We start from the raw sequence: 20,388 nt of genomic DNA on the forward strand, positions 1-20,388 counted from the left end.
AAAAGAGTGTTGGGCATCGGAAGCAGCATGAATTATAAATTAGTGCAGTTTAACAGGGCTTGCAGCCACTGCTCAAAATGCAGGCCAGCTAGGCCACAGAGAAACTCGCCCCTGGAGTAGCCTGGCCCCTGGGTGGAGGGGCAGTCATTGGTGGGCTTAGACGGCGCACCAGGCAGATTCTGACCTGGGATGGTACAGCAGAGTTCTGCTTGTGGTCCAGACCTGCTAGAGGGACGTGTGTAGCCCCCCTCGCTGCAGGAGAGGGAAGGTCAGGCTGTCAGGACTTAGCCACTGAGAGGTGAGGCTCGGACCCCGGGGAGAGAAGAGAGGGAGGTAACACTCACTACAGCTGGTTCACAGCTGCTGTGGCTGCCCAGGGCCAGCTTCCCCTTCTCCCCCACCCACAGGACCCTGCGAGGACACTCATACTAAATTCAGACCCCCTTCCCCACCAGCTGATCGGGACCTTAATCTCCCCTGAGGTCTGAGACTTTCATCCACATCACATTAAAAACAGACAGTGGGAGAAAATGAGGGAGGCCCTTGGGATTCATTCTCCCCTTTGCCCCTTGGGACCTCTTCCCCGGAGCCTCCAGGAGGCTCCCACTTCAGGTTAAACATCAGGTGCTGTAGCTTCCAGCCGAGGTGTGTCTCCGTGGCAGAGTCGGGGGTCGCTGCCACTTGTCCGTAGTGGACACTGCTCTCCCTCAGGCGCTGGCCAGTGACCAGTTTATTGTGTTGGTGTGGTTGTATGTCCACACGACGCCCTCCAAGACTCCTCTCACTGGCCCTGCCCCCACAGCCCCAAATCGTTGCTTTTCACACCACCACCACCAGTTACTTACCCAGGAGGCCAGGAACCAGAGAAACGGAAGGCCATGTTAGCAGGCCTTATCAGTTGCAGACTGATTATAAATGATGGTAAAACATTCTGAAGTGATCATTTAAATCAGAGAGACTTAAAAATCATGAAGACTCACCTATAAATGGAAAAGATGCCTCCATCTTGATTAATAAAGCCCAGTTTTAGATAGTTCAGCCCATTGGTGGTCGCAGGAGGGCAGCGGTTCTTATTAGTGCATCAGTGGGGACTGCCTGTCTCATGAGCGACCCACAGATTTGGTCCAAACTTGATTCCGAAGGTTCCATAGAGGTGTTTTGCTTCCATCCCTGCCCTTCCATCTTGCCTTTCCCTAAAGACAACCATTTTTTATTAGCTTTTTGTTTACCCTCCCATACAAATAAGATTATATCTTATTTCCCGTGTCCCTTGACTTGAAAATAGCATACCATATACGTGCTGCACAGCCCCTGTGACGTGTCCCTTTACACATGCCCTGAGGATTCCTCTGCACCCGGTTGGGAGCACGTCCTCAGGCTTCTGCAGTGCTTCTCTGCTTTTCGAAATGCATCCGACAAGAGCACAGCCGGCAAAGACGTGTGGCCAAAGCCGAGGTGACCCGCCACGGTTGTGATGCTGCGAATTCTGAGTCACCCAGTGTGCAGCAGGCGCCTCTGGGAAGCCACAGGCCCTCTTGGGTTGTTGTTTTTGTCTTCCAGAACTAAAATTTATTTCCTTTTTTAAAAAAATTTTCTACTGTGGAAAAATTTCAAGTATACCAAAATAGAAATACTCGTATAATGAATCCCCATGTACCTACCACCAGCCTTCAACAATTCCTATTCTTTTTTCCTGTATCTCTGCTGTCCCACACTTAGTTTTTGTAGACTATTTTGAGGCAGATCTCAGACATCGTATTTTGCCTGTTAAAATTTCAGTGTATATGTCAAACAGATGAGAGCTCGGTTATAAAAATATAACCGAGATCCCATTATTATACATCTGGGTCATTATGAAGTACAGGCTCAGTGTTCTTGATTTTGGAAAGTGAATAATTAACTGGGGTATGGTTTTCCACCTCTGAAATTGTCCATATGCAGATCTGTGTAATAACATAAGGGGAACCCATGTCTAAAAGCTTTGGACTATAGCTGAGTCCACTGTGGCTAAAGAGTGGACGTTGGTTTTATTAAATGGATGTGGCAGACTGAAAAAAAAAACCCTTAAAGAATATGCTTTCCCTTCTAATATCGCCTCTGGGTCCCCTTTCCCCCACCTCTGTCATCCAATAGGTCCTAGCCATCAGGAGAGAGGAATCAAATGGAGGGACAGTCATTTAACTTTGAAGCTTTGAATCATTGTCTTTTCTTCGGAATAAGTTAGTTCCTTAAATAGAGGAGGAAAAAGAATTCTTTTCCTTCCTTTTGCCTTCAAAACAGGAAATGGAGTAAGGAGATTTATCTTTGATCATTGGTAGATGTTACCAGACACCGATCCGTAGTAAGGATTCTTTCGCCTTGAAAGTTTGATCCATTTTGTCTGGGAAAAATTTGAATTTGGCACTGCAGTGGTTCTCCCTACTGCTGTGTATCTCTCCAGCTGAAGGCATGGAAGTGACAGGAATAGCTTCCTTTTCAAAGTGCCCGGCCAGTGGACCCAACCGTAGACCAGCTTAGCAAGCTTAGACTCCATTGTCGCGATTCAGGGACCTGACCCATTGTTGCACCTCAGTTACCTGCACCTAGAAAGACCTTAGTTTTCAAGTAAACTTTATATAAGTGCTTCTCATAAAAAACAAATCGAGGAAAAGTCAAGTTCTAATCCTTTCCAACTGAAAAGCAGATAGTTTCTTTTCCTCCAGAATGTCCTGGGTATTCTAGGTTAAAGAGGTATTATTTTCAATGGATCATACTGCTGAATCCGTGCCCAGGTAAATCTGAGATGTTTTTATGCCGTGGTGTTGTTGCAGAACAATTAAATAACCAGTGGAAAAAACAGCAAATTTGTTTTCTTCGAAAAGCACTTGTATTCTCTTGTCAAGTAGAGGAATGATTGTGTATTACATGACCTCATTTTCTTTGCAGCTTATGTGAGTATATTAAAAGCCAGTTTATTTTTTTTCTTTGTGTTTCTAAAGTTTTTTTGCCTTTATCCTTTTTTTTTTTCTCTCTCTCTTTCATGTTTTTAGTGTCAGATTCCTCCTCCTCCTCTTCTCTTTCAAGAACCGAATCTCCTCTCCACCTGTTTGTATCTTCTCATCTTCATTCTCATCCCAAACCCGATACCTTTGTGTGGCCCCCGGCAGCTCATTCAGTCAGTGACCCAGGTCCCCGCCAGGAACCCTCTCTGTGTAAACATGGTTTATGGTTTTTTCCTTTCTTGTTAGATCTGCTTCATTTGCCTGATGTTTTATTTTCTGATAATCTTCCTAACTGCTAAGCTGGATCGGAAACTCCATCAAATTTACCTGAGAGAAAATCTTGCTAGTTTGAAAATCCAAAAAACTGTGCGGGCAGAAGGAGACGTTGGTGCCCAAGTTCCAACCTCCCTTTTAAAAAGTAAAGGAAATCTGTTTAGAGCAGAATCAATAGAAGCTTCTCTGGAGCATCGCTTCCAGTTCTTGGGGACTTCTGTGCTTTCTGCTTTCCTGGAGTGGATATAAATTCATACAGATCTCATTTTTTAAAAAGACAAATTAGAACATTTTGCAAATAATAATTTACTCCTAATCATTTCTGGTTTTCAGTTTAGAAATTAATTCACCAAGTATATAATAATCAAGGTAGTATTCTAAAGATATCAGTCCTATGCCTTTTAAGTATGTGGTTCTCAAACCTTACTGTGCGTTAAAATCACCCAGAGAGCTTTGAACACTGCAGATTCTCTGGGCCCTACCCCCAGAGTTTATGATTCAGGAGGCCTGAGGTGGGGCCCAAGAATCTGGATTTATAAAATACCTTCTTAGGATCCCGATGCCAGTGGGCTGTGTACTACATTTTGAAAAACAATGCTATAAATTGTTTTCTGTTTGCAAGGAAGGAAAACGTAGGGCTTGTGTCATGAAACTATGCAGGGAAATTGAACAGTATTTTAATCTAATCTTGATTTTAAATAATAGGGAAATTTGAAAGTCTGTTTTAGGGCGTTTAGGGACTTGTCAATGGAAAAAAAAAAAAAAGATCCCTGTATTGAAATGATACACTTGTTGATAAAGCCCTTAAATGGCACCTAAATATGGATATCACCAGGAGAGCCACCCTTGTTCTTCCACTCATTTATTTAATGTTCACTTTACCCGCAACACGGCCAGAAAATTTAATCTCTGTGTCCATGATTTATAAGGGCTCATCTTTGTTCCAAACACTCAGTTATATGCTAAACAAAAGCTCATAAGGGGAGCTGCTGCCAGAAAGAACTACTTTCCCTAATGCGCTTATCTTTCTGATGGTAACCTGCTGTGTTACACACACACACACACACACACACACACACACACAGACACACACACACACACACACACACACACACACACAGAGTCTGGCAGAAAGGAGACTATGATCTAAAATAAATAATTCAAACCAAGAAACACTCTGACTTTACTTATCTGCATATTAAGTGTTCTGAACTCAGCCTCAACGGCAATCCCAGTTTTATGAAATGGAATATGAAGATAAAATTTACAAACTGCTTATGTCGTTTTTAATCCACTTCTTAAAATAGATATTTTCCCTTTAATATGATGCCTACAGGCAATTGCCAACTTTTTTTTTTTTTTCTGCTTTGGTTTTTCCAGAAAAAATTGTTTATTACACTGACTTTTGCCCAGTTTTCTGGGGTCTTAAAATGGGATCTTACTGTTCTAGAATAATGTTAGATGTTCCCACTGCCCCATCCTTTCTCGTTTGCACAATGAACCCACCTACCTCCACACCCTGCCAGTAGTTATCTTGTTGCATCCCAAGGAGCCCTGTGTCCCTTTAAACCTCTGAAGATTGAAGTCCAGACTCTTCTGGTGGGGCACCTTATATCAGATTAATTAGCAAATTGTTAGGGCGATGAGCACCCACTGGGCTTTCTGCTGAACGTAATATGTACCAAGCAGTGCTCAGTTGTTTATTCTCTGTGAAGCTCTGAGTCATCTTCCATCCTTAGGGAGTGCATAGCCAGTAACCAGGTGTTTTAAGTAAGACTGTTCCCCTCCCCCCACCCCATAAATCCAACATTTAGTTAGAGAAGGGAAAACACAACATACATTGCTAGTAAATGTAGAATTTCTTGATTAAAATTATAATGAATTTGAATCCCAACTCTTTCCCTTAGGACAGATAGCCAAGACCTGAAGTTTTATGAATTTCTCCCTCCAGTCCTTTACTTCACAGGATTGAAAGCTAGCCCAGCCCTACAAACGGTTGGAATCATGATTAGGGTTAACGTGTGGAAAGATCTGAAAACTGCTCGTTTGATTATTTTTCCCTTCCCTTTGGAATTTCCTGCCCTGGAAACAAAACACATTACATGAATTGGTCAGCTTTCATGTGCTGAGTGAACATTTAAACGTGGAGGGGAATGCCCAGTTGGCCTTTCTTTGCTTTAAAAAAAAAAGAAAAAATCATTGTTAGTGGAAAAACATATGTCACTGTTGAATTGAAATCTGATTCCAGACAGCCAGACTTACGGTTGGAAGGTTATTAGAACTCCATTTGCTTTTTTAGCCTTAATTTTGATTTTTCAAATGTTTGTTTCTTGGTTTTAATTTTTGGTTTGATTTGTTGTTCCAAGGCAACTCTCCAGAAGTATACTTTCATGGTTTTCCCTCCCTTTTTTCAGTTAGTAAGTAGTTTACCGATCTATCTGTTAACTTTTCTGAGGGTCTCCAGAATCACGCTGACCCCACCATGCAGTGTGTGTTGTGGCCGTTGATCAGGAATGTTGAGATGGCTTGGACCTGAAGCTTGCTCACCCCTCCCGCTGGGGACCAGCCCTCCCAGGCCCTCTCGTGCTTTCTGCAGCTCGGGTGTAAACACTGAGGAGGCAGCACTTGTCTGGGAAGGACTACAGAAGAAGGCATTGCAGGAAGAATGCCCAAGGAGGGGCGCGCAGTGGCTTGGTCAGCAACCCCACGGGGGCTGATCAAAAGTGTGAGACGTCCAGCCTCCCCAGTGTGGCTCATCTGTAAATCTGAGGTAGAGGGAACTAGTTGAATCTTAAAATTCCTTTCCAGTTCAACCACTATTGCTCATAGAAAACAATTCTAATAATTCGTTTTCCTAAAATAAGCTAATCAGACATCATAAAACTTAAACTACTTCTACCAGAATTTAAAGCAGACTAAGCAATTCCCTTCAAATATGTTAAAGGGAGGCTTGACACATTTATACAAGGGACTTAACTACTTCCATAAAAACAGCTCCAAGTCTCTCGAGGGTCAGGAAACCTGGGTTCGGGGGCCAGTTCTGCAGAGGAATCCAGGCAACTCATTTAACCTTCCTGGCCTCAGCATCCTCATCTGTAAAGGTCTTAGTCGACTAATTATTCTGTTCACACACACCTTTGGGGTTTGCCGGTAGCTGATCCTGATTTCAAGCCTCGGCCAGGTGCCTTGCTCCCCAAGTTGCAGCCTGGACTCTGTGGCCTCCAGAGGGCAGTGACCGGCCAGGTGGGGAGAGCCGGACTGGAACGCAGCCGCCAGGACCCCCCCCCCCGCCCCGCTGCCCTCACTCCTGAAACCTGAGGATCCCAGGCGCCCCCAGCAGCGAGCGCCCCAGCAGTCATCCTTCTGGAGAGAAGTGTGGGTTGAGGTTTTATTCTTCTCTCCAAGAACGTGCTGACTGGGTGCTCAGCTTCATTTTTCATATCACCGATTCTGGTGACACCGCGGCTCTCTTTAGGAACCAGGACAAGAGAATAGACATTAACGAGAAAACACACCTCTCAAACGAACTCAGGTGAGAAATAAAGCCAAGGTAGTCGTTTTGTCTCCTTCCACCGTGGCTGGCGTTGTATTGACTTCGCATTTTTCTAACATTCAGAAACATCTGTCATGATCAGGAGGTGACTAGTCAGGTGGTGAATTTCACCCTCTGCTACTGCTTAATAGAATAAAGTCATCTTTGTCACCTATATGTGACCAAAAAATCACTCTAGTGATGACCCCACTGCTTTCGAGGAGTGGCAGTTTAAAACATTCAGTCCTAATGATTCAAGTATAAACCTTTTCTTGCCATTTTAATTAAATTAAAATTAATTCTCCTTAAGTAGTTCTGGGGTGTCTTTCTTTAAACAAGGTCGGTTGGAATTTTAGGAGATGGACAAGTCAATAATAAATGGCACTCGGGGAGAAGTTGAGTGTGTGACCAGCAATTAGACTACGGCCTGAGCCAGGGAGGCTTCTCGCATCAGCTGCATCAGAGACAAAAGCCTTTCCCAGGCGGAAGGACACTTCATTCCAGAGACACGGCCTCATGGCTGTGCACGGGGGAGGGTTTGAGGAGGTGGGTAGCCTCTGCCCTGTGCAGTCCTCCGGAAGGTGCTGTCTCCCGGCTCACCCTCACGGCGGGCCCCTCCCTGCATGTGCGCCGCTTAGCTCCGCCAGCCCCCAGCAGCAGCACGCAGGCCAGCCCCGCATGCCCGCTGGTGACCACATACCCCTGCCTTCGGGGGATCCTTCCCTAAAGCTTTCCCTGGAAAGGACGTTCCCCTTTCAAGAGAAGGCACATCCCGTCAGGTTTCAGCTGTGCTTGATGTTCTGTTAAAGTCATTTGGAAATTGTGATCTCGTCTTGGGACCGTGGGTTGGCTGTCCAGATTTCCTTGGCTATCTTAACCTCCTTTTTCACTCAGTGAACAAAGGAAAGTATCTACTAGAATGACCCCCAGAGCTATTTATCAGCGGGACCCACAACCAAGAGGCCCCATAGTCGGTGGGAGTTGGATAGACCCAGCAGTGGCCCCTAAATCCGCCCCAGCCCCGTGGCCCCATCACGTGGGTGGACATGCTGTGCAGAGGGCAGGGGGCAGCCCGCGAGGGATCAGAATGTGGAAGGGGGATCTCTGACAGCGTGCTGTGAAGAGCCCACCACCCCCAGATCAGCCTCCTTGAGAGGCAGGACCGCCTCCAGCAAAGATAGGAATTGTCCTCGCCCGGGGTTGGCAGGGTGGGGAGTGGAGGAAAATGGCTCATGTTTTTAAGGTACAGAGAAAAATATGCCTAATTTGAGTGCTGAAGTGAGAGCAGACGCTCGCATCTCTCCTCCCGCCTCAGAAAAGAAGAGACAGTCAGCACTGTCTCCTCGGGTCCAAGGACGTTCGGGTTCTTAGAGCACAGGGGCCAGGTGTGAGGTCACTGGGCTGCCAGCAGTCCGCAGTGTTGCACTGATTTATGCGCAAGCCCTATCTTGAGAAACAGGCATCCTTTTCCTGTTAAAAACGAAGAGTTTTAAGCAAAGCTCTGGGGCAGAATGCTTAGTCACTCAGATCGTTGTTCAGTTTGCAGGGTCTTTAAGGGGGGGAGGGGCGCCTTCTTTTCTTTAATTCTTTCATTGTTTGGGGGGCACAGCTTCTAAGAACCGGAAGCTGAATAAACTCTACTGACAGATACGATGGAATCACTTCAGGACTGAGGGAAAATAAGTACAGAGATTTATTAGCGGTGGGTAGTTTCTGCACACTTGGTTTCTTTTCAGAAAAACGTGGGGAGGGCAAGTATCTGCTGCGGCGGCATCAGGCAGAAAGAATGTGGGTGACAAGCAGAGAGATGGAACTTGGGGCGCGGCCACGTGCTCTACGTTGTCTCACGTTCATGCATAGGAGGCATCCGAGTTAACTCTCCAGGGCCGGGAAGCAAAGAGCAGCCTGAATCCTGAGCAAACACCTGTGAGATGTGCCTCCTGATGTCTCTTTGGTAGAGGATTCTTTTCGCACATCAAGTAACATAGCTGTCTGTTGTTCCTGAACCGTGTTGCTCACCAAGTCAGCAGGCAGCAGGGCTGCATCTGAGACCTGTTCATCTTCTACATGCTGTGAAGATATGAGGGGACAGGGAAGGTGGACATCCTTCAGACCATAGCAGCTTACATAATGCGACCAGAACAGCCAAAAGGGTAGCTAGAATATAAATACATGCCATGCACTCAGTGACCCTGCTTGTGAGAATACAGGTGATGGAACATAACTAGGCCACATAATTTATTGAGCCCTTTGCTTCACAGAATTATTGGCTCTGAGATCCCTTTGAATGATGAGCCTTAGATATTGAAATAGGGTCCACGTGTGATTGCCACATTTGAGGTCTGTGTGAAATTGACCGCGGGTGTAGCGTGCTTTGGAAAAGGATTTTTGGGAAGGCTTCAACTGCAACAGCAAGTTGACCTGGCTGTGCCCGGCATCCTACTTGTGGCAGGGTTTCTCCACAGGCTTCAGCAAATGATAGGAATGTGGAGCAGACATCCTCCAAGCTGAGCTTGGACTCAGCTTCCTGAGGTCAGGGGCCTGGGTTCCTGGCCCCTCAGCCCATGGGGAGATGACTCTCCACTGCAGCTCCTGGGGCCTCTCTTTCGCTGCCCCTGTCCCCCACCCCACCCAGACAGTGGTCCGGGGGGGAGGGGGGACTCAGATAAAGACCCCAGATGTAGGGATCACAACCGTTCTTCAAGTGGCATTTTGCCTGTGTATCAGGTGTCCGAGATAACATTTCCTCTTGGGCCTCTAGCTGGGAGGAAATTCAGGTCTCCTCAGCTCCGGGGCATCTTATGCCCCCTGGACCACTGGGGCAGTCAGGTTACAGAACCTAGGCCAGATGTTAGGGCGTGCTCTCACCTGCCTGTGTCAGCTGTCGGTTCAGTTGGTTTTGCAGTAGCTTTTCAGAGCCACTGTGCCCTGTGACTGAGGACCTGGTGGCTGCTCGGCTCTCAGGGTTACGACAGGGATAAGCGCTTCTCAAATTAACGTGATAAATAAGAGGTGTACAGTGGCCAGACACATCTGCTGGCTTACCTGTCGAACCTGATTATGTGGAAGCTTGTTTCTCCAGAGTCTTGGATTTCAAATTAGAAATATGTCTTCTCTTCCTCCCTCTAATTCCTTTCTCAAGCCTCAATTTGCCCATTTCCCTTAGGGGAATAATCCTCTTAACCCCCATGCACGCTGTAGGAGGACATTTGCTTTGGTGAGAAAGGGGTTGCTGTAAAGATAGGCGGGTTAGAACTAGCATTTCTAGGTGTTACCAACAGAAATCAAAATCTGTTTTGCCACTTACCATTTTCAATCCTATGAAACAGTTAAGTTACAGGTTGTTTTGATTATTTGTAATCAGATATACATCCATTCTGATTCATAATGATGTTTATCCCTTTTTTCCTCCAAATTCTAACCCAGTGGAAGAATTTGATATACTGTGCTATTGCCAGAAAGAGTAGACATTAACTATTAAATCATTTTACCATTATCATAAGCCACCTACCATTATTAATGAGTACTGAATGCCCTAATATCCATCCCCAGTTCAGAACCTGAAGGGTCTCTGCCCCTGTGAGGTGTGTGTGAAAAGGGATCGACTAGGAAGGAAACAGTTATTTCTGACGGACCTCAGTTACCCTCCCTATTTAAGCGGGTTAGTTATGTTAGATCTGGGAAGCCCCTAGGTGAGTACAGTGTTCATCCAGCCGTGCACCACTCTGCTTCTTAGTCCGGGTTGTTGGAAGTGAGCACAGCCATGCTGAGAAGCCCCTTGAGACAGGGAAGGTTCTGGCCTCTGAGCCGTTAGGGAAGGACAGTAGGGCACCCAGACGTGCTTCCCCAAAGAGGGGCCACTCTTCTAAATTTCACACAGTGATGTGTGTATTGACAGTACTCATTCTTCCATTCATTGATTCATCATTCACTCATTCTGCAAGCATTTACCAAGTACATTGCGTGGGCCTGGCATTGTTAGCCCCTGAAAATACCTCAATGGAGGGCATGTTCCTGTCTTCCAGAACCACCCGGTCTCGGAGGAGAGACAGTTACATCAACTTTTTACATAAAACAGTGTGGTCTGTACAGTGATAACCATACCCACAGGGGGAGATGGGGCACTGAGGACCCGAGGCCTAACTTTTTACACGAGGGTGGTAGGGAGAAGAAACAGAAGGCTCACGGCAGCCTTCCCGGTGGAGGTGGCATCAGGGCTGGATTCAGAGGCTAGATTCGGAGTTAGGATAGTGTTTGAGTCCTGGGTTTGCCACCTGCTGGCTGTATGACTTTGGGTAAGATACTCACTAAAATCTCAATTTTGTCATCTAAACAATGCAGGTAACAGTGTTACCTGCCTCAAAGAATTGTTTAAAGGTTAAGTGAGATAATATATGTAAAGTGCAAATCAGAGTGCCTGAAACAGGCCACGTTCACTGAAGCCGCTAATCACCACTGCTGGCATCATCATCATCATCATTGCCAGACCTTATTCACAGCGAAACATTGATTGTAATAATAACTTAAAATCTGTTATTTTACAGATGATTATGTGAAGCATTAATTGATTTAGTTGTATATAGATACCACAAAGAGAAAGGACTTTGACATTAGTTCTGACGAGTGCATTTGTGAACCAAACAGTTAATCCAAAAAAACAAAATTAGCACCTCCAAAAGTCACAAGTCCTTGTAGCAAAGGAGCCTGAGAACCTGGTAGAAAATGTGTGGGAGTTTTCTAGAGCGGTAGTTTATTATTGTTCTTCTTGAAAAATGAATTAATAACTAAATATTTTGAGCATTTCTCAGTTTCGACTTCTCATGGGTCAATATCAATAGATATAACCCGTGTAAACAAGATCTCTTGAGGGGTCTCAATAAATTTGCAGACTCCTAAGGGATTCTGAGACCGAGAGGTTTCTGAGAACCTCCGTCCAAAAGGACAAGATCTTCCCGGTACTCTTTCCCCAGACTGTTGGGCTGCAGGGAAGCAGGACAGCTCAGGCTGGCTGGCCTGTGTAGAGGACGCCTGCAGGCTTTTCTTGACCACATGTCAGTTAATAACACCTGCTTCCTCTCTCCCCAGGTCAGGGGCCTCAGCCTTAGCTGCACATTGGAACCACCTGGGCTATTAACAAACAGATGCCTGGTCCCACCCCTAGGGTCCATGATTCGGTCAGTCTGGGCTGTAGCTACGGCATATGATTTTTTTAAATCCCTAAGTGATTTTGATGCGAAGTCACAGTTGAGAACCACTGTTGAAGGTAGTCAGTGAGGAGGTGAGTCGGCTTGATAATGTCAGAATGTAGCAACAACAACCTTACTTATTTACTAATAGTTGCTATTGAAAGTCTCAGGGAAAAGACATCAAATCATTGTTATCAAAGTTAAAGCATTGATTTTTCCATAAAAAGGTTCAAAACAAAACAAGACCAAAAAAATCAACAGCAGTTTAATCATTTTGCTGTTTGGGGTTTTTTTAGGTAGTCCCACACACTTTGTCTAAGCAAGGTCAGTTCTTAGCTGAACTTCATCAGTTCTCCTGGATCATAATGATATCGATCAGTGCCTCTGAACTGGGCCTCGAGATCCTCCTTGCACGGCAGCGCTCACTGGAGGACTCACTGGTCCTTCTCCAGAGGCCCTCCTCATGCTTTTCCCCGTGGGCGCTGTGTGTGGATTATCCACAGACGCTGGATTCCCAGTCTGCTTCCCATCCACCTCCTGCATTTTGCCTCCACCAACCCCACCCCACTGAAGGATTTGAGTGTATTTAGAAAAATCCATGTTTCCTTTGTGTTGGAATATGGATGGCCAGTCTATTGCCGCAGGTAGTCTTAAAAATGAATACATGAATTTTTATTTAAAAAAATTTTTTTTCAGATCAGTTAATTTCCAGATTTTGTCTTCGTGAAATACAATCGTATAGTCTGAAAATAATAACTTTGTGCTTTCCTCTTTTCAAATCTTTCACGTCTTATTCACTGTTTAGAACTTTTAGAAGCTTTCTTCCTTAAATATTCATGAAAATAGAAGGCATTCTTATGTCATTTGTGACTTCAATGAGGCAATCTCTGATGTTTAACTGCAAGAAGTTGCTGGCCCTTTGTGCCTTACTGAGAATATACTTTCCCATTTCTAGATTAATATTTTTCTATCATAAAAAGGACCAACTTGGTGCATCTCAAAGCCCCAACAGAAATTATTTTTATGCTCACAGTCTCATTTTACCCAGAGTGAAATTTATTTGAGTAGTCAGCATTTATCTCTCTATATCATCACCATTTTCAACCTCACGATAAGTCGATAGTTACCACTGAAGGCGCTGGAACGTTTATCTCCGTATTACGCTTTACGATGCGTTATAAGTTAAGAATGTTGCCAGTGAATATAAATATCACCGGTTTTAAATTTGAAATAACCAAGACTCCCGCTCTCAGCTCTGAAACCATTCCTCCAAGAGCGGATGTTGGAAAGAAGTGGGGAAAGAGCCCCTGTTTGGGGAGGTGGCCTCCGATCGCCAGGACCTCCCGAGGGTCAGCGTGGAGAGGAGTGTGTCATTTGACTCATCGGACTTCTGAATAGAAGCCCTTTGGCCGGTGAATGTGCTCAGCCTGCCGCCTCCCCCAGTTCTCAGGACAGTAGCTTCTACAGAGGAGTGAGGCGGGTGCAGCTCCTGAGCTCCGGGCCCCTTTGCCGTAACCTGTCCTCGGCGAGTCTAGTATTAGCCTTAGTGATAGACACCTGCTTAGACAGCAGGCAAATTGTGCTTTGTCTACAGTTTTTAAGGCATGTCCTAGAATACGGTTCCAGATCCCTCAAAGGCCAGGGAATGAAACGGGCGGTTGCTGGGTTTGTCTTGAGAATGGCCTCCATCTATGCCAAATCCTGCCCCAGGAGGCAAGTGTGGTTCCTCCCCCTGCCCCCCAGGTAGTTTCTAGGTTCAGGCCCAGGCGGGGGTGCTTTGTCACCTCCCTTCGTAGTACTTCACGTCTGCGAAGTTTCAGCAGCGTGTCACGGCCTCGTGGCTAGCTGTGCCTCTCCTGCCCCGACACTCAGCCTGCGCTCGACTCAGCTCCCGGACGGAGCATCTGCACAGCGTGTGCTCTGTCCTGACTAAAAGACGAACTAAAGCAACGGACAGAAACTAAGGTGCCAGGCCATAGTGACTGTATGGACAGTAAGGACCGTAAACCTCAGAAACATTGTGAGGGAGGGGTGTGTGTACGTCTTGAACCCGTGCCTGTGTGTGAGGGGGACGGCTGGCTGTGTGGGTCGGTGGCTGGCTCTGGGTCTGTCCTTCCACCTCTGATGCCGTCTTCCCGAAACCCTCCCGCAGGCTCTGTCCACGCCACGTCGGTAGCAGCCTCCAGAGTGGAGCAGGCACTGTCGGAAGTGGCGTCGTCTCTGCAGAGCAGTGCCCCCAAGCAGGGCCCGCTACACCCCTGGATGACGCTGGCGCAGATCTGGCTCCACGCAGGTACCGCTCCGCCCCTCAACCCCACGCCCACCTGCCGCTCTGCCAGAGGGGAGCTTGCGGCCTGGGCCGCAGGGTTTATGCTGTCGCAGGGGCCAGAGATCTACACCCCAGACTTTCTTTGAGGGGGACAGCAGAGCGTGGTGTCCCGGACCCGACGGAGGTCTGGCAGTCCTGCAGCCTTGGAGTGGAGCCTCAGCTCTGCTACTTACCAACAGCTGCATGGGCTGGAGGGGACAGCCTCCCCTCTCAGCCTCGGTTTCCTCATCCGTACGGTGGGTCAATAGCACCGTCTCCTAGGGTTGGTGAGCACAGTGCCCGGCACACCCTGGTGGTGAAGTCTAAGAGACCCTGGGAGAGGGGCCAGGTGTCCTGATGACACAGATGTCTTTATCTAAGCCGAGGGGGCGGGGGGAACAGCGTTTGGATGTCCGAGCTGCCACTTCTGACGGCGCTCCTGGTAATCCTCAGAGAGCGAGGCAGGTACCAGCAGCTGCCAGACTGGAAACTAGCCCAGAAGGCAGGTGTGACTGCCCCTCCCCCAGTTTCACACGGCTGCTTCTGCATAGCTAGGGAATCGCCACATTATTGTGCAGCCTGCAGACATTTAGCAATGGGAATCCCACCATACAGAGCAAATGGCGGCTCTTGATGTGCTTACATAGGAAAGATAACTCCTGTTTCTCAAGTTTTACCCCTTGATCTGCAAGGCCTTCCCAGGCTCAACTCTCAGGGTGCACGGCAAAAGCCCAGGTTTGGCTGCAGAAGTGCTTATTACCCACCACTGGCCATCTGTTTACCCCTTTTTTGCCAAGGCTAATTGTATGATGTCCAACCTTGTTTGGAACCTTCGTGTAAGAAACACAATTGGGTTTACCTAGGTTTGGCATGTCCCAGAGCCGAGCTCAGTCAGCCGCTCCCGTGTTGGCATCTTTAATTGAGCCAAAACAACCACTGTAAATTAACAAATTATGTTCTTCTAAGCAGAAATACAAAAGAGGGATGATTCACGAACGTGCTGATTGTTCTTCCTGTGCAGATGCTGGCCAGCGTTCAGCCTCTTGCTGGGTTCTAGACAGGCTGACTCAAGGGCCCGGGAACAGCAGTCATGCCTTCCTCTGTGGCTCTCTTGAAGAAAAGCTGGTCCCCAGTCTAGGACCTGGTGCCTGTCCTACTCAGTCATCCTCGTGAGCAGTGACGGCAAAGAACAAAAAGAGAAGGGGTTCACTTTAGTGTCCAGGCCAGGTGAGACTGGCCGAACCTGCAGGGCTAGTAGAGGGGCAGAGTTGTCCTTCAAAATGGGCATGAAGTTGAGTTTTTAAAGGGTCAATGTCTACGAAACAACAAGGGCAGAAGGTGATCCTTCTAGGCTGGAAGCAGCTCCCTTGACCTCCCAGGCATTCTCTTGCTTGTGGCTCGGAAAACCTAATGACCTTGGTGAGGGTCACTGAGTCCCAGGACCGCTTTGCCCAGTGGCTTGCTGCCCCTCCCTCAGTTATCCAGGCTTTGCTCCTCGACGTGACCCACCATGACTCAGGAGGAAATTTTGTAGCTGCTTATTAGAACATTGAAGAACCCGGCAGCTAAGATTCCTTTTGGAGTTATCCTTGAAGTTTTATCAATCGTGTGACATCCCTTTCTCATTGCCATAGCCTATAGGACAGAATAAAGCTCTCATTGCTATTAATGCGTGTGGCATTTAACATTCTACGAGTTGGTGGAATTGGATTCTGGAAATGGAATATCATACTTGCCTTAAACTCCAGGCAGAATATAAGTCCCGCTTATATAGTATGAATGAATGAAGCAAATTATAATCTTTATAGGATTGGTGCTACATTGACTCTTCCAAAGCACTGACTTTGAGTCAAGATTAGAATGGTATCGTATATTCAATATGGTCTTTGAAGAGGTAAACTCAGAAGGAATTCATAAAAGAAGCTTCCACTGAACTGTAAGGTTTTACCATAGGTGGTTTGAGCTTTCCTGCTCTGGGTGGCAAACTAAAAGTGACTCACATTTTTTGACAACTTATGGAAACCAGGTAACATCTGCGTCCATCATCAGCTCTAACAATACCGCCAGATTCTGTAAATGCCGCAAGCTTTGGAAGAAACTAGATCAAGGCCTCACACCCAAGGCCATGGTGTTTCTGTGGCGTTTGTGGGTCTCTTCTCTCCTGGTTGTTTTTGCTGGTGATCTGAGTGTAGTGGGAGCTTGTGGTGGAGGCCCGTGCTGGAGGTGGCCCCAGATTTGAGGCTGGCAGGTAAGGCCACTCTGAGACGACCTCAGATTTCCAGCCTATTATATGAGCAGGTCCCTGAGCCACTTGTGTGTCATCTGAGTGACAAAGAGATCATGACTGGGACACCGGAGCCTCTGGCTGCTCTGTGAGGACATCAGCCACAGGCCCAGTGGGGAGCACAGACCCAGGAAGTCCAGGGATGCTTGACCATCCAGGGTCCCTCCCGTCCTGTGTGGTGGGACCCATGCCCTGGGCGCCCCTTCCCGCTGTACCTCTTCCTCCTTCCTGGACACTTCTGACCCCAGGGCCTCAGGCTCCTCACAGGGTACCTGGTGGCCAACTGGCATGGGTTGTACATGTTTTGTTGCTTGGTGTTTTTGGACCCATGTGACAATTTTATTTAAATTATTTTTGAAAAAATAATACACGCACATGATACACAGTTCAAAAGGCACAAGAGATGTGAAATGAGAGGCTTCCTGCCCCCCCGAGTGTCAGTCACACTCCCCCACGGCAACCACCGTTAGTGTGTGCACCCCCGCCGGGGTGTAACACTCGCTGCAGACCATTGCCCGTCGGCACGTCAGAGAGCAAATCCACTGTATGATTTTACCGTAATTTAACCAGTAGCCCGCTGACGAACATTTAGATTAGTTCTAGTATTTTGCTGCTACAGACGATGCGTCAATGAGTAGCCGTCTATAGATTGTTCCGTCCCTGTGAGGTAAACTCCTAAAAGTGGAATTGACGGATCACAGGATGCGTACTCTTTAATTTTGGTAACTTTTGTCACATTGCCTTCCACAGAATTGTGCCAGTTTGCATTCCAGTCAACAAGATGAGAATGCCCATGTTCTCACATTCTTGATAACACAGCAAATCATCAGACCTCAAGATCTTTGCCGATCTGATAGATGAAAATGGTATTTCAGTTGTCTGCTCACGGCTTCTGCCCATTTATCTTCTTAGATACCGAGCTTTTCTTTTTGAGTTGTAAGCACTTATTATGTGTCAAAGAAATTGGCCTTGTGCCATATGTGCTCTAAGTATTTCCCCCCATTTTAATTTTGTTTGTGTTTTGGGGTTTTGTTGGGGGTTTTTTGCCAAATTTTTTTTTTTTTTACATTTACCAATCTTTTGGGTATCAAAAGATTGGGTATCAGCTCTGGGTATCACATGCTATTTAGAAAGAAACTACCCATTTTTATGGTCTCTTTTCCTGGAAGTTCCAAGTATCTTCTAGTGCCATTTGTATAAACACCATCTTACAAAGAAGGTCCAAAGCGTTCTTTTCCTCTGTTATGCAGAAGGGAAACCCAGGCCAAATAGAAACCAGCTCCTCTGTGGTCTCACTGGGCAGGAGTCAGGTGAGCTGAATTAGAGCCTTTGATGTTTGTTGCACCTTGAGACATATCTCCCTGGGAGTCATACATCGTTTTCTTTAGAATGCACACCTTATCACTGGCCTTTGGAAATTCATACATTCACAGTCATTCAGAGTTGAACCAGGGCCTTTCCCAAGCCAAGCAGCTTCTTGGTGTCCATCCTTCAATTTCCACTTCTGGGATGGCAGCTAAAAATGACTGTGCAGTAGGTGGATAATTTCTGCTTGTTACTTACTAATAATTATAGCTTTCACTTTGGCATCTCTCACCGTCGAAAGCAACGGCTATTCTTAGATGTGCAAGATCAGATTTTCTGATTTCTGCTGGGAATGTAAAGCTGTGATACTCTCACAAATTCCTTGGCCCTGGCCGGCCTGTCCCGTTTGCCCTTCCCCCTGCTAGGTTCCTCCCAGCCACCGGGAGGCTGCATCGGCAGGGTTGAAGGGTAATCCTGTGGCGCGGCCACCATGACAAGGTGAAGACAGCTCCCAGACAGGTGGCGTGAGGGTGACTGCACAGGGAGTGCTTGCAGGAGGGAACATGTGGTACCCAGGGGTCAAGCCTGACCTGACACGGTGCCAGTCTCCGTGGGTCAGCCCCGCCAGACCTGCCCCTTCTGCTGCCCTGGGAGGTTTTGATTCACGGTCTACGACCTGCAGGTAGCTGACCTTTACCAAGCACCGTGCATGTGTCAGACCTTATCCTGGGACTTTATGTGTCTTAACTTGTTTAGTCCTTGTGATAGCCATATAAGGTATAAATACCCTTTAATCACCCCATTTTACAGATGGAAAAACCAAGACACAGCTCTCACGTCACCTGCCTAAGGTTACATGACTAGTAAGTGGAGAAACCAGAATCCAGACCCAGCCAGTGTGGGCCCAGAGCCCCAGCCCCCGCCCAGGGAGGGCGCTCAGCTATGGAGCACGCACCTGTGAGCACCTGTTTACGTGCGTCATCAGGGCGAGGCTCTGGAGCTCAGTGGTCAGCAGACGGACACGGGCTCTGCCTTCATGGAGTTTACAGATATGAAACGTAACAACTGCAGAAGCACTTAATTCCACGGTGCCGAGTACCCCAGAGCAGCAGTGTAGGCTCTGGGAGAACTGGGAACCGAGGTCCTCCCCAGCCAGGACCGGAGGAGGCCTGAGCACGTGGCAGGCGTAGGACACACGTGGACAGGCCTGTGGGCCACGTGAGCCCTGAGGTTAGAGAAATGGCAGGGCCGCAGGGCATGCAGCCTAGAGAGGAAGAACCACGTGGCCAAGGCGAGGCCAGACGAGCCAGCGCCCCGGTGACCAGGTCAGGATCTCTTCCTAAAAGCACTGAAAAGCTGTTGAAGGACGGCAAGCGGGGGCATGAAAGGATCAGAGGGAGGTTGCTACAAGATCACCCTGGAGGAATGTGGGGCACGGAACGGGAGACAGTGCCGTGGGGAGGCAAGGTCAGGAACTTCGGTCTGTGTGACCGCGGGGAACGGCCGGTCTGAGGGTGGAGAGAGGGGGATACCTGAGTTGCATTTTCGAGGCAGAACTGATAGGACTTGTTGATGGGTTAGATGTAGGGGTGAAGGAAAAGGAAGACTCCTGTGTTGGGAGCTGGAGCCAGCGGGTAACTGGTGATTCCTCTTCCTGCCACGGGCAGCCTGGGTGGTGGGAACCGATGGGTGGGGATATGGGGGGGCAAGAGCAACCAGAGCCCTCCTTGAACTTGGGAGCGTCGGGTGCCTGAGGACCCACAGTGAAGGTGTCAGGCAGGTGGCTGGATACTCAAGTCTACGCTTGAGGTTTGGGCTAGAGACATCAAGTTGCGAGTGGGGATTTAAAGCCAAGGGATGTGGTGAGAATGTCGATGGAGAAGGGAAAGGGCCAGGCCCCAGACCTGAGCCCTCAACATTCAAAATTTGGGGAGGAGAGGAAAAGCCAAAGCAGCAGAAAGGAAGTGGTCAGCAAGGCGGGAGGGAACCGGGAGACGTGGCGTCCTGGCAGCCAAGGGGGGTTACGAAGGTGCCTGCGCGGTACCATCAAGGGCTTGGGCTCTGGACTCAGACTAGTTGAAATCCTGGTCCCACCACCCTAGTGCCCTCCTCTGCAAAATGACGACAGTTTGACAGTCACACAGAAAATGCATGAGCGTGTTCAACAGGTGGGGGTCAGACACTCCGTAACTGTTAAAATAATGATTTCTCGATCAGCATGGTATCTTCATTTCTTTTTAAAGGTTATAGTCCATTTATAGTTATTATAAAATGTTCCCCACGTTGTATACTATATCCTTGCAGCTCATTTTATACCTAACAGTTCATGCCTCTTAGTCCCCTACCCCTCCCTTGCCCCTGCCCCCTTCCCTCTCCCCGTTGTAAAATAATGATTTTTAAGTGCGTGTGGCAGGTAGGAAACGCTGCGGAGGGCTTGAACAAGGTGGAGACAAAGACGTTTGTCTCCCGGCAGACACGCGCGCCCAGCCCTGGCGCTGCCCTGCCCTCCGCGGCGGAGG

The 20,388-nt window shown here is 47.7% G+C and overlaps 1 protein-coding gene across 7 annotated transcripts in view; it reads left to right on the plus strand.

Moving 5' to 3' along the window:
- Positions 1 to 20,388, plus strand: part of TTC7B (tetratricopeptide repeat domain 7B) — a 237,868-nt gene that overhangs the window by 180,342 nt on the left and 37,138 nt on the right. For 3 of the 7 annotated variants that reach the window (XM_060004047.1, XM_060004045.1, XM_060004049.1), the window contains 2 exons: positions 5,621 to 5,671; positions 14,125 to 14,265. In XM_060004047.1, coding sequence (XP_059860030.1) covers positions 5,621 to 5,671; positions 14,125 to 14,265 — 192 coding nt within the window. Of the gene's footprint in view, positions 1 to 3,029; positions 3,192 to 5,620; positions 5,672 to 14,124; positions 14,266 to 15,301; positions 16,185 to 20,388 lie in introns of those variants that run through there. The other 4 variants (XM_060004048.1, XM_060004051.1, XM_060004050.1 and 1 more) reach the window with 4 other exon arrangements.

The sequence above is a fragment of the Delphinus delphis genome, chromosome 2 (assembly GCF_949987515.2).
Source record: "Delphinus delphis chromosome 2, mDelDel1.2, whole genome shotgun sequence".
Classification (NCBI taxonomy): Eukaryota; Metazoa; Chordata; class Mammalia; order Artiodactyla; family Delphinidae; genus Delphinus; species Delphinus delphis.